This window comes from Vidua macroura, chromosome 1 (assembly GCF_024509145.1).
Source record: "Vidua macroura isolate BioBank_ID:100142 chromosome 1, ASM2450914v1, whole genome shotgun sequence".
Classification (NCBI taxonomy): Eukaryota; Metazoa; Chordata; class Aves; order Passeriformes; family Viduidae; genus Vidua; species Vidua macroura.
Genome location: NC_071571.1, coordinates 62,998,350 through 63,012,974, shown reverse-complemented (window position 1 = coordinate 63,012,974; position 14,625 = coordinate 62,998,350). Strand labels below are relative to the sequence as shown.

Sequence of the window (14,625 nt, the reverse complement as noted above, 5' to 3'; positions counted from 1 at the left end):
AAATGAAGGTTTTTTCATGTGGCCAGATGCTTCAGTGAGAAGACCAGGTTGCATTTTGATTGCCCCTTTCTGACTGCTTACTAAAAGTGTGATGTACTGAAGGGTACTGATGAGTTCCAAATGGCAATATCATGATCTGTGCCATTATTAGTTCAGAGAGTTCAGCTTTGTAGACTGTAAATTAAATAAAAATGTGGAGCATGATGAGGAATATACAGTAATTGTGGAGAAACTGTTTATGCAAAGGCAGACTTTAATTGCTTTTGTAAAACATCAGTAATTATGTGGCTCAACATTAAAATCGTCTCTGCTGGGCCAAGAGATTTCTGTTGCCATCAACCAGTTTTTGCTCTTACAAGAAAGTTTATTGCTGTTTTTGCTGTGTCTGTTCAAATGCTTTTGGATATGAAGGGACTATTAGGTATGTGAGATGATCTAGGACTTTAGATAGGTTTAGTAATTATTTTTCTCAGTGTAGTTATTTCATTGATTTAATTTATAAATCTGATATAACTGACTGTCTTTATTATGACTATCACTGTTATGACTTTATTTTGTTAAGTAGCTCATAGAAATTGAATGGGAGATACACAGTGCCACAGAAGAGGAAAACAAGCAATTGGGGGAAACAGACTGAAAATCTCAGTAGCACAACTGTGATTGCTCATTATTAAATGAGCCTGTGATGTGCAAGCAAAAGGTGCCTTTTCTTCCAAACCCGCATGTGCTCTTTTCCACGCTTTGAGTGAATGACTATCTTACAGCATCCCTATTTTTCTGTCCTATTCACATTGGTTAGATTCATCTGAATTTAGCTCTCTTAGAGAATCCTCGTGCCTGGTAAATGTAAAGGGTACCTCATGATTTTGGATACAGTGAGAAGTTCAGCTCAGCATTTCACTGTAAGGCTAAATTTGTTCTGTTCATCCTGCACACCCCAAAACATTAGGCAAATTACTTCTGCTGCTGCAGCTGGCTCTGACAATCCTGCTTTCAGCACTTCCCTTCCTCATAATGCAGCCTGTTTTATCTGATTCAAAATGTCTTTTCCCGTGGAAGTTTCTCTCCAGGATCTCCTGAGGTTTTGAGCAGAATCTTTGATCCTAATCAAATGCATTTCTTCACAGAGAGGTGAGGACGGAGGGTCAGGGAAACTCTTCCTGTAGTCGATTCTTAGTATTGTCCTTCTGGGCTGTGTAATTGTGGCTGGCATTTTGAGCTCACAGGAGATTTAACGTTCAGGCACTTTTTCAGAAAGACAATAACATTGCATGATCTCAGAATAAGTAGGATGAAGCTAGTGAATCCTGAAAAAAATGCAGTAGTGCTTTAATAGGGTATTTCAAGTGCTTTTGCTGTGATAGAGGAAAATACTATGGATGTGTCAGAAATGTTCTGGGACACTTATATTCTTAATTTAACTTGGCAAAATTTTTACATGGACAGTAATTCCATGTTAATAGTTACCTCTTCTTCCGTATGACTTCTTGTACAGTGCGGTTTTAGTGCTTACAGATATTGTTATGATTGAGTCATACACTGGAGACATGCCAAGAATAAAGAGATATTGTATGTTTAATGGAGAGAAAGTGGTGTATTAATTTTAGCAATATGGGACACCTGTGGACCTTTTCTACTGAATATCTTGTTTTTGAAATTACATTAAGTGAATCTTAAAAATCTCCTGTCGTCACCAATGTGACACTCAGATTCCAGAGTCTTCCAAAGCAGTATTATTGTTGGATGCTAATTCCAAGTGCAACACTTAGTAGTTCTCTGTATTTCAAGCTAATTACAAATGTGCTGTATGCTTAGTAATTCCTTCACATTTCTATGAAGCTTTTTGATTTGGTATAGGGTGGAAAGCAATCTTTTTATGAAAGAGTTTTGAATGCAGAGACTGGATCAAACATAACACCAGCTATCAGCATCCTAATGGGACTGGATGCCTGGCCCAAAGCACGGTGCAGTGAAACACAAGGAAAGATCAGTAACTCTGACACCATTGGTCTGAATTATTCCCTGTTCCTGTCTACACCAAATGAAGGAGTTTGGCTGTTACAGAACATTCCCATCTTCACTGATCTAGAAAAGGAATAATTTATATTAATTGCTTGGTCAGGAGCAGGGCATATACCTTTCAGTTAGGTTTGGCTTTTCTTTGCTCCCTGAATTTACTTGGGACAGGAAATGCCAGTGATGACATTCAGGAATGCCAGTGTGCTGCTGGCCAGCTGGTGTTGGTTTGGATGGGAGCTTCCACACAGCAGAGTCCTAAACCAATTAGTGTCCTTGTTTTTGCACTTGTGTGTGTTTGACAGCATGTGATTGCTCTGGGGAGCTTGGGAATTCCTTTGAAATCAGTCATGTCTGCTGTGGGACAGCATGTTTGTGCTGCAGGGCAGGGAGAAAAGATGGGAGAGGAACTTATGATCTGCCCATGCTTGATGCTTCTTTCAGTCTTTATTACTGCTTTTGGTTCTTCTTTGCACATATTCCTTTACTTTTTCTTTGAAGAAATGCATTATGAAGAAATGTATTACTTTGTTTTTCCTTCATATGCTTTTACCTTCCTTTCCTTAGCTACACTGCTCCTATGTGCTATTTTATCCAGTGCTAACCTTGAGGAAGGAAAACTCTCTATTCATTAAGAACCAAACAGTGGTGGAAGGAAATGTGTGCAAGAGTACACAAAATGTGCTTAATCTCGTTCCTTAAAGATGCTGGAGAAAATCAGACAGGTTGGTGAGAGACATCTGAGAAGTACAGAACAGTGTGCTGGCAACTGTGCTGAGGAAAAAAGTCTTTCAGGAAATGGTGAATAACCTCTAAGCATAGTGATGTAACTGGGAAAGGGAAAGAGTGGGTAACAAGCAAAAAAACAATAGAAATTGTTGTTGCCAAGGCTGGGGTTTCCTGCATCTTTGAGGATTTTCTGTAAAATCGTGGTTTTCAGCTGCTTGAGATATCTGCACTGAACTTGAAAGCTAATAGCTAAGAAATCTTATGTCTGGCTGGGAGTTGTGTTTCAGAGTCACACTGTATAGCTCCAGTGGGGTGTGCAGGGGTAGGGAGGGACTCTCAGTGGGTGCCCTCTTCCATCTTTCAAGCAGATGTAATTTCCCAGCAGTTGTTGAGGAGTGCCAGCCTATGGACAGAGTGAAGCTGACTATTTTTTAAACATAATATAGATCTACTAGTATCTGATATGATGCTGATAGCCTGGTAAAGTTTACTGAAATTTACTAAGCCAGGCTACTTCCCCCTGACTTATACTTGTAATAAACTAGGAAGGTACTAGTCCCATTTGAATCTGTTTGCTCTAAAATCATTAGCATGCTTCTGTGGTTCTAGGTCACATGGATATGATGTTAACCTGAGGTTCACAGGACATTTAATGCTATAATCTTATGACAAAGAAATTCCATTACCTGTTCCCTTCATATATTTGTATTTCAAGATTGGGCCTTCTCCATCAATCCTGAAGCACATGCATTTATGATTAGAGGTATATGTACGTGCCATTAAAACTGTGCTACTTCTTTGTGTCCTTTTTAACAAGTGAAAATAAATACCTTGAAAATATTTTCATTTTGCATACTGAATGATCAAATTAGACACATTTAAATGCCCTCTTTTAGACTCTTAAATAAGATTTAATATCCTGATTAATTTATTCCAACCTCATCCTTCTTGCAGATAGTGCCAAATAATGTGAATTTTATCTACTGACTTCTATATAAAGATGAGTTTAATATTAAACAGTTCTGAAAACTAGAGAGCTCTGCTTCATTTTAAATTGTTCATAGCTTGATTTCATTTGCATTTGCTGTGAGTGATTCTGCTCTGCAAGTGTCCTTGCTAGACTTGGTTAATACTTCTGTTATGTTTAATCTGTATTAATTATCTACTAATTAGTGAAAAACTGCTCTGACACATGTCCTAAACCACTAATTAACTTTTTCAGGTTTTGTTTTGTTTTTTCTTGATGTATTTTTATCTACTGCTAGACTGTGTGGAAGTAGGAAAGTTATTTTTATAGGAGAAGCAGTTAATAGGTCTGGATCATTTAGGCTTTCCTATCTAACCTGACTAGATCTGTTTGTCTTTAAGCCGTATTTCAAAGCTTGTATTGTAGAGTGAGCCCTCAAAAAAGGAGTGGTGTGTTTGCTTGATATCTGAGATGGAGCACTATCATTATGGTTAATAGACTTGTGATTAACTGAGTTTTCAAAAATGTTGTACAAAACTTTAAAAAAAAGGAAATAAACATGAAAAGAAAGACTCCTTTTAAGTTCGGGACACCTGTTTTGCTTAGATAAGTTATGAAACCTGTAAAGTCAGAGAGAAGGTAACTTAATCAGATAAAATGCTTTAGAAGTAAAGCTTAATTGCAGTGTTTTGTCCTATTCTAAGCTTTGAAAGGAGGTCATGAGTGAGATTTAAAATTACTACTTTTTTTGGTTAAACTTGATGTTGATTTGGGCTTAATAGTGCTAGTTGGACACCAGCACTAAATAAAAAAGTGATTTAGCCTTTTCCTAGTTGGAAAATAGGCAAAATATTTATTTGTAAGTTTTCTTGAAATAAGTATGAGGAAAAAAAGATTTACAGCATGTGAAAAAGTATGATTCAGTGTTTATCAAGTTATGTTTTATTAATAGTAACACTTCTGTAAACAGATGCTTCAGTGATTACTTAAAATGGAACAAATAGTCCTTGTATGGAGTAGAGGGAAAAGGATTTAAGGTCACAAATACTGTATTTGAGGGAGTTTTCTTTGTAAAAAAAATAATTAAGTGTGCCTGCCACACAAGTCACAGTAGTTGGATGTGCGTGTGCTGCTTGCCTTCTGGAAGTATTAAACTCTCTGCTAAAACTCATCTCCCACTTGGAGGCATTTTTTTAGCCTCTGGTGTCTGGACTGAAAAGTACAGGCATGTTGTTATTCTTGAGTATCCCACAGGTCTTATGAGCCTCATATTAATTCAAACTTCAGTGTCATTTAGGAGGAATATGGGAAGTGTATTTTATGTGAGAATAAGCTGCTGTTTTTGATTGTCAGGCCATAGATTTCCTGAGCTCAAGGTCGGGGTTGGGATGGGTGTTAACATCGGGTGGATCATGTGGGAGATGGTCACAGAGCTGAGGTTTCTTTCCTGAATAAAGGAAGTCTCTGATTATAGAAGCAGCTCAGTCTTATTCTTCCTATAAGTTATATTCTATCTGTGGAATGGCCTCATCTTGTGGAGTGTTTTTGGGGGTGATTGCCTGTTTGAGGACTGCTCTCAGTATGAGAAAGGGAGAGCATGAACTAAATTCCTGTTAGAGAGCAGTTACTCGCGTGGCTTCTCCTTGTGAGGGTCTGTGTTCTGAGGAGATGAGGCCTCCCTGATTATGCACACTGAGATATTACCTGGGGAGGAGGGCAGGTTGGTTTTGTGGTTTGTTGTTTTGATCTTGTTTTTTTAAACTTAAGAATGGTGGTTTGACCCTAATTCTAAGTGTGTGAATTTTAAATTTTGGGTAACTTGTTGTTAAACCTAATTGTTTTAAGACTACAGTGAATCGTTCCACTGTATTTTCAGCCATAAATCCAAATACACCTTTAATATGGCAGTGTAGCTGAATATTTAAAAATGAATAAATTGGTTTATTCCAAATAAACCACAGTATTAAGAAATAAAAAAGGAATGTTTTCTGTTTCCAGTTTAACCCACTCACTTTTGTTATACAAGTAAATAAAATGGTGCCATTCTTGAAGCTCCTCAATGAAGCATTAGATTAGAAAATAATGGCTGGTATGTGAGACAAGGATATTACTGTTATTCTCAGGAAAAGGTAGAAGTGAGTTATTTAGCAAATGCTGGTAGCACAAGCACCATATTACTAAATTCACCACAGGATATAATGAAATTTTGTCAACTGCAACTGCAAAAGTAATGTCTTTTATTTCCTGTCAACATTATGGTGTCTTCTATCAGTATTAACCATTAGGTCTCCTATTGGTATTAAATTTGATGCTATCAGGTCAGTCCTGCTCTCTTGTTCATTAGATCACATTTTCGATTTAGAATTTTTATGTATCTTTAAAAAACTTGAGGAAGATGTTATTCTAGAAGTAGTTGGGTTTTTTCCAGGCTGTTGTTGCCATATCAAGGAAATGAATTAAGAGCATGAATGCCACATTATTCAAAAATTAATTTATAACTCCTCAGAACAGGCAGTGAAGAAAGGCTTTGACTGATGAAGGAATTAATTTTGTAAATAGCTGTTGGTAACATAAATTAGGAGCTTTGATGTAACACAGATTTTAATTAATTTGAAGTGGTCATAGGCTTTGCTGTGCTGGATTTAGCTCAACTTGTACTTTATAGTTTCATGCATTCCTCTCACCCGCACACCCCCCCCCCCACACCCAATTTCAGGGTTAGCTTTTTCTTTCTTGAAATATTGGATGGACTGAAGCTGTAGAGTTTACTATCGGAGTTTTCCAAGTTCAACAGACACATGCTTTCTTTTATGCCAGTTTGAGTTATTGTTTTCCAACTCTGTTCAGGTATCTACCATTAGCTTTCACTTGCTGTCTCTCATCTCCCTGTTCTAGGCTTTGTGGAGTAAATGATACCAGTCTTACACTTATAACTTGGGAACACTTTAGACTACCTTATGCAATAATACACACAATTGTTTTGATTCTTCATTGTTCTTGCCTCAAAATGTCAGCAAACCCTGTCATTTATGCTCTTTAAATATAGGACTTGTCATGGCATGACTGATGTTGTAGGCAGTTGGTGAAATTATTTGTATTTTAGTCCCTGAATATTAATGGTTTCAGGAAAGTAGTTGTGAGGCAGTTTTCTGACCAGTTGTCCTGGTGTGGGAGGAATATATGTAAATCTTGGTAGTCAGCTTAACCACGGACACGTGAGGATATGCTTCCCAGCACTTTTAGACTTACACAGTCAGGTAACCTTGAAATGTGTTGGTTCTCCATATAATAAGCTAAAAAACTATTTAGTTGTTTATTACCTCCAAATTTAGGTTTGAATTAAATTTTTTGGGAAGGATCATTTGATCCTGCCATGCAACTAATTTAAATATTATTGCTATGTTGCTATTTGCTAGAGAATCTGAAGATGAGGCTGCTTAGATAATTTTAATCATATAAACAGAAAGTGTAAGTGTGAAAAGATAATTGGATGAAATAATTTGCTCATTTTAAGATGATTTATTTTACCTGTCAGTGTCTCTTTATAAATGCTCCAGATGATGGAAATATATTATTACATCTCATTCTCATTTTCAATTTTTGAAATATAAACACTACTTCTGAAGAAGAGCAAATCAAAACAACTATGATGAGACTTCTTCTTTGTAATGACTGCATTTATTTGTTTAATTTGAAGGTCATTCTGTGAGACTGCTGGGTCAGAAAAAGGATAATGGAAAACGTTTGGGTGGAGCACGGCTGGATTTGCCAAAGATTAGGAAGAATCCACTGATAGAAATAATTTCCATCAATACAGGGTAAGAATCTTCCAAACTTACAAAACATTCAGTAAAGCAGAAGAATTCCTTTTATCTCTTTCTGCAGGTCTAGTGTACTACTCATAAGCTACACAGAAGGAGGCAGGATGACCACTTTTAAATAGTTTAGGATGTTAAATTACATTAATTTTGGAAAATAAATCCCTGCTTATTTGGTTACGAAAAGAGCATTTATAAGGTTTTTTCCCCCTCTGTGATTTTTTGATTTCTAAGATGGTAGTTCCAGAATATTTTTAGCAACTCATTAAGATCTGTCTGATATGATTATCAGCCCAGATGTATTAATGGCTAAATTAGATATAGTTACTTCTGTCTTGCTCCTCTAACCTATTTGTAAAGAGTCATCGTGTATATAATTTCATTCTTATATTCATTTGAACAAGCTACTCTCTCCTGTCAATCAACTCTGGATGCCCATTTCCCCATAAAACTACAAGCATTTTTCTGTCCTGTACTCGTACTTTGAGGAATTCTATTTTTATCTTCCTTCCCTTGCTGCTTTCCTTTTATCAGTGCCAGTTGGTATCCTTCCATTTTGTCAATTTATTAAAAAAAAAAAAAGAAACAAAGCAGCAACAACAAAAATCACACAAGTCCTCTTCTGATTTTCCCATCTTCTCCAACTTATGTAGTAATTTCCCTGGTGGTTGAATTTAAAATGCATTGCTCTGGGTATCCCAGGTAGGTGTGAATTTACTACCTAGAATGAAAAAAAAAAAGTGGTGTATCTCAGGTCTGAGTTTAGATTAGCACATTAATAAACATTTCATAGAGGAGTTTTGATAATATCTTCTTTCTTACTTCCTTGTCTTTTAGTAATGTGGCCTTCAGAATTGCTGTGAAACCTAATGTGCTGTTTAGGTCAGAATACCAGTTCAAGTCTTAGTGTGGTTACTTTTTCTTCCTCTGTCTCCTGGTAAATATATGTCATATTGCTGAATTATAATACCTCTTTAAACTGCATTTTTCTTCATGGATTGGTTTTGAAGTCTGGATATAAGCTCTTCAGTGTAGTTACTTCAAGTGTTCTAAATTCTTTACCTTATTTTCTTTCCAGTGAACATCTTGATTTTGCCCATCAAAATCTTCCTCATTATTAAAACCATTTTTTACATTTGCTGTGTCTGACTTTCAGATGGTAAAAATTTTCCTTTTCCATTAATATTTATCACAGTGTAATGTTATCTTTCTGGTTATAAATGTTGTCAAGATTGTAAGCTAATTGAGCTATGGTCTTGTTCATGTCTTTTGATGTATAATAATGAATTTAAGATAGGAAAATTAGAAATACTATTATTTCAAATATCAGATTATTAGTAGTTTAATTACAGAGGTTAATACAAGGGTACTGTAGGGTATTTACACTTAGCATTAGGTGACTGATGAGGATAACAACCATTTGAAACTTTTTAAAAAAATCTATTTTAAACAGACTTTTTTTTTTACTGTTTGGAAAAACAATTACTTCCCAAATTGATCAAACTGCTGACTGTTAACATCTCATAAGAAGTTACTCTTAGAAACCCTTTCCTTTAGAACCTGATAGTTTACAAACAAAAATTACATTGTATAGTAGTTCTTGCTGTTCTCAGGTCAATTAAATACCTACTTTCTACCATAAGACAATATAAAAAAATACTGGAAACCACGAAAAGCATATCTGTTTCATGGAGAATAAAGTCAAATATGACTTGATAAGGCCAAAGCATTCTTAAAGCCTCAAACAAACAAGTTAGTTGTATAAGGCACCTAAATTAACTACTATCTCAATCTACTATCTCAATCAAATCATAGCAGTTCCACACTCAGGACCTAGAGTGTCCCAGTCTACCCTGTCCTCCGAAGTTCGGTCTAATGGCACAGTAGAATGTGTGCTTTCCTCTCATGAAATACAGATGCTTGGGTTTTCATGTCTTTCTCTTCTCCTTCCCCCTTCTCCAGCTGTGTATTGCAGGTGACTTTTCTGTGTGTTGGTGTGGGTTTGAAAAACAAAGCATAGCTTTAAAAGGCAGCAGTGCGCAGCAGTTTTTGAAAATATAAAAATGTAATGAATGAAGAACAAGACACAGACTGTGTTAGTCACTGTGATTTGACTGTGCTAATTTTATCAGCTGTGCCTTAGTAGTCTGGTTATGTCAATTTTTGTTACCAACACCACATTGGACCACTGAGTTTTCTCTGTGGAGGAACCTTTGAAGATTATTTTTGGTACAGTGATCTTTATTAAGAGGTGAATTTAGATCAGACTAGGTGGTTTTAAAATAGTAAAAAATACTTTGTTAAAAATAGTGGTTTCCTCTTTTGAAATATTTTTGTCTGATACTGTTAAACGATAGCACTTGGGAGCAGTATGAGCGGGGCTTCTCCATGAGGGAGGCTGAGAAGGGGCGTGAGGGTGCCAGCAGCACAGGCAGTGCCCACTCCAGCAGGACATCTGGGCCCACACCTGAGCAGTGTGGCAAAGCTGGGGTCTGGAAGTAGGAGCCATGAGCAGCCCCAGACATGGAAAATTCCATAATCATAGAATATGCTGTGTTGGAAGGGACCCATAAGGATCATAGAGTCCAACTCTTCGCACTGCACAGGACAGCTCTAAGAGTCACACCATGTGCCTGGGTGGTGAAATGATCACCCACAGCCTGGGTCTGAAGAGTACAAATAATGCAGGTCTGAGGAGATGAGTGCAGGACTGGAGGCAGGCATGGTACTTAAGCTCAAGCCAGGTCTGGGAACAGAAGCCTGAGCTTCACTGGGGCTTCTGGTGCAGAATAGGCTGTGGAAGCAGCAGCTGAGGCTGGGCAGGTCAGCGAGGGCCTGGGGGTGCCCATGGGGCTGTGACAGGTGGTGCTGAATTACCATTTCCAGCCGGGGTTTTAATGAAACCTTGGCCTTTTCTGTAATTCTGTAGGAGAAGAAAAGGCTTATTGGAGCATGTATATTTCCTCCTCCTCAAAGCACTGGAGTCTTCGATGGCTCACATTAACCCCTTTCCTTCTTCTGTAGAATGAATTCCTTTATGTACATAGACATCTGCCAGCTGGAACTATTCTTCTGAGGGTTCAGAAGGGCCACTTAATTTTTGGGAGTCTCCAGAAATGCTGATTGTTAAGACATCTCTCATCTGTGTCTTTGTTTTTAGCTCAAGATGGTGTCAAATTTGGTAATTTTGACTTAAGATTTCTTCTATTGATTCCTTCTTCTCTCAGAAATGGACGAAAAAATTCCTGACCCAAAGATTTCTGTCCTTGTATAGTAGCTGTGAACTTTTTCTGTACTTGTCCAAGCAGAAATGCATGCCTACATATGCACACGTTCCTCTGTGTTTGTATTGCCCAGACTGCTGCTGTACATGAGTGTCCGCAGCTGTTTGTATAAATCATATCTGTCCTATCAAGGGACAGACATATTGTGTCTCCACTACACTGTGCAGTCTGTAACAATAATAATTAACATTAAACCAAAACAAAACCCCACTAGGTGTGGAGTATCTCTGAAGATCAGGTGCTACTTCTGTCAGTCATGAGCCAGCTCAGAGGTTTTACACAGTGACATGTTTGTCCTTAAAAGGTGCTGCTCTGCCTTTAAGGGACCTGTGTCTTGTTCAGTGTTTAACACTTTTTTTATCTTTTTTTTTTTTTAAGTAATGGACAGTTTTTTCCTACTGTTAATTTTGATTGTCCTGAGGGTTGTTGTTTTCTCATAGAGAAATCCAACCTATTTGTTTAATTTACCATGACAGTTGGTGGTTTCTGTCAACACACTGTGACTCTAGAGAACAGCTCCCATCCCAGGAGTGACATGTTTCAGAGTTTCCAACTATGTTGCAGAGACTAATGGTCAGTTACTGGAATGGAGGCACAGGAGATTTACCAGACTTCTCTGACACGCAGAGATATGTTAGTGACTCTTCATTTTTCCCTATGTAGTTACATAAGAAGTCCTTACCATCCCAGTATCCCATACAAGCTGTAGATTGGCCTCTGTAATTTCCTCGTAAGATATAAGTGACCTTCCTGTATGGTTTGCTTTCTCTGTTATGATTTAGAAAACACTTTGCAATAGTTTTCAAATCAGGGCTTTTTTTTCTATAAAATAGGCAGTCAAAAACCAGGGATTGTCACAGTCCCCAGATAGCTGTCTTAATCTTAGAATATCCTGCAGTGATATTAGTAGATCTGAACCTAGAAACAGTGATTTGTTCCTGTAGTCCAAAAAAATTTTCTGCTTTGAATTAAGGCATTTTGTTAAATCTTGTCCAGTTTTATTTATGTCATTAGCATATATTGTACAGGTCATCTTACCTGGAACAAGCCAGGTAATAGTAGTAGAAAAGCATGTTAACTGCTGTTTGGAGAAAAGGCATAAATTTTTAAACTAATCTTCTAATGTGATTTTTCTGTTAGTTTGAAGTAAGAAAGAGAAATGTTCTCAAATTCATTTTGTATTACAGCTTCATTTAGGTCTAGGGAAAAATCTTTTTCTCCTTGTGGTCTCATCTTCATTAGTGCTAGTTTCATAACCCATGGAGCCACCTAAACAGCTCTCTTTAATGGGATCGAGACTTGTTTTTCCCTATGTTAATTAATTCTGTATCTGCTTTGTTGCTTGGACTATTGCTCATGTATCTTTGTTGTTGGTATGAATTGAACTCCCTTAATAACATTTACATACATTCAAATATGACTTTATTTGTGCTTTTTCTGGATGCCCTGGGAAGCATGAGAAGAGTATAATATCACCTTAAAATGAGCCCACACTAGAATTTACTGATGGGTGGGTTTGCATATAGGTCTATTGAAGTGCTTTCTGTGTTCTTTTTGGAGTTTCTACTTTTTCTAATGGAGTAGGAAAGTTACTACACTGCTCATATGACTGGCTAGAGAAGAATTAAAATGCCCTGAACAGGGAATTCAAAACCAAAATGAACATAGCATAATCTCAAAAATGAGGAGAGTGTCAACAGAGATCAAAAAGAGAAGCACAGGGCTCTGTTTTCCTGCTCTGATGGAGGGAAAAATTTTGCTTCCTATTTGATGCCAGTATATGGATAGATGTGTAGAGTCCAGTCAGAACAGTATTTATTCCTTTGCCAGCATAAGATACTTCACTGAGAGATACTGAAGTCCTTGGGAACACTTCAGGATGCTTCTGCAGGTTTTTATTAGTGAAGTGGGCATCTAATTATACCTGAATATGGTCTAGCCAGTCTAAAGAGTGATTTAAAATTAATATTTAGCAAAGTAGTACAGAGATCTACTAGCATCTATTAGATCTTTTTCTAATTACAGTAACAAATTGTTGTTTATTAAACAAAAAGAGGCCTTAACTGTGACTGTTAAATCCCTGAGCTCTTGCAGTGACCTGTGTTGCCTATCCAGATTTTTGGCTAGTTGAACTGTCTGAGCTAGATTTCTACCTTTTTGTGGCATTTAGCAAACATTACCTACACCTTTGGGTCCACCTTTGAAAATGCTTTGTTCACATCACCTCTGATTTCTTTGTAACAGGGATGAATTTTCTGGAGTCACCATCTTGAAACTATATCAAAATATCTTTGATTTCTCAGATAAGGATGTTGTGGCTTAAGTGTGAGAGCATGTGTAACCTTTCTGTATATTGCCTTTCTGTGCTGAAATTTGTGGGATATTTCAGTAATAATCTCATCAGTTCAGCAGAACAGCCATTTCTTCGACTTTCTGTGTTAATTCTTGTAACTGAAATCTATTCCTTAGTACAAAGTTATCTCTAGATAAAAACATATAGAGAGATGGAAAATTAAAATCTTTCTGGTATGTGAAAAATTGGATCACCTACTGTTTGACAGTGATAACTTGCTTTTTTGGCAACTGCTTGCATATTTTTGTCTATCCAGCTATGACACAATGTTTTTGAATTGCCCTCTAAAATATTACTGTCCCCATTTTGAATGAACAGTGAGTCTGAATTACAAATCTGCTTATATTTTGCTAAAATCTTACTGAGTACTTACAAGGACGAATTCCACATTTTCAGTTTACCCAATTTAGTTTGTTTATTAATAACATACACTTTTTCTGTATTTTAATGCTTTACTTTTCAAGTACTCATGTAAGTGGTGCTGAAGTCAAAAGAAGATTTTGATTTTTAGAATACAAAATGAGAGCATATTTTGATCTGCATTCATTATTGTGCTTAGAGAGGCAAAATATTATTTCTTTGGATTACAATAATGCAGTTAGTATATAATTACATATTACATGCACATGTATTGTATTTACTTCTAGTGGAGTTCAAGGTAAATGCTTAGAATGAACTCCCCAGGAAATATGAAGCTATATATAATTACTTTGGCCCTACCTTACCTTATAATATTTAAATAGGTACTTTTCATAACTGTTTAGCTCAAACATTGATGACACACTAGAGCCTATCATGTCAGTTACCCTCAGAAGCAGGGAAGGTGGAAAATCTAGGAAGGTAGTGTATGTGTTTTTGAATGGAAAAACACATACAGGCTCTGCATCAGGCTTTTTTGTTTATATTTCAAGTAGTCTTTGCATGTTCATATATTTAGATTTTGGCTATACTATCTATCAAGCATGTATTTCAAATGTGCATGTAACAGATATTAATCTGTTCTGTTTTGGCACAATTCACAGAACAATTTACATAAAGAAAATTATGGGTGACATAGTTGTGTGTATCTAGGCATTTTAATTTTAGTAATAAAATCTGAAAACCTAGTAGTCCAAAACTTGCAGAAACCACATTATTGTAATTGAGGGAAAAGGAAAATCAGTTGTTTACAACAGAAAGTCCTGACAATCTACTTTTTTGCCTAAGGTCTTTTTCCACTGCAACTTACTGTAACTCACATCTAAGGTCATTATTTCTTAATTAGATATTTAAATAGCATATTGATGACATTCTCTGAAAGATTTCTCTCTTTCTCAGTTATTAGTAATTTCTTGCAATTGCAATTAGTTATTTCTTACTACAATTACATCTGTAGAAGGTATATAAAATTATATGTAATAGTCTGTTTTAAAAAGTGCTACAAAATCCCTAGGTGCTTCATGGTTGCAATTTCACTAA

The 14,625-nt window shown here is 36.5% G+C and overlaps 1 protein-coding gene across 4 annotated transcripts in view; it reads left to right on the top strand.

Moving 5' to 3' along the window:
- CDKAL1 (CDK5 regulatory subunit associated protein 1 like 1) overlaps window positions 1-14,625 on the top strand; it is a 378,840-nt gene that overhangs the window by 134,581 nt on the left and 229,634 nt on the right. For all 4 annotated transcript variants that reach the window (XM_053971531.1, XM_053971541.1, XM_053971551.1 and 1 more), the window contains one exon: window positions 7,410-7,530. In XM_053971531.1, the coding sequence (XP_053827506.1) occupies window positions 7,410-7,530 (121 nt within the window). The remainder of the gene's footprint in view (window positions 1-7,409; window positions 7,531-14,625) is intronic.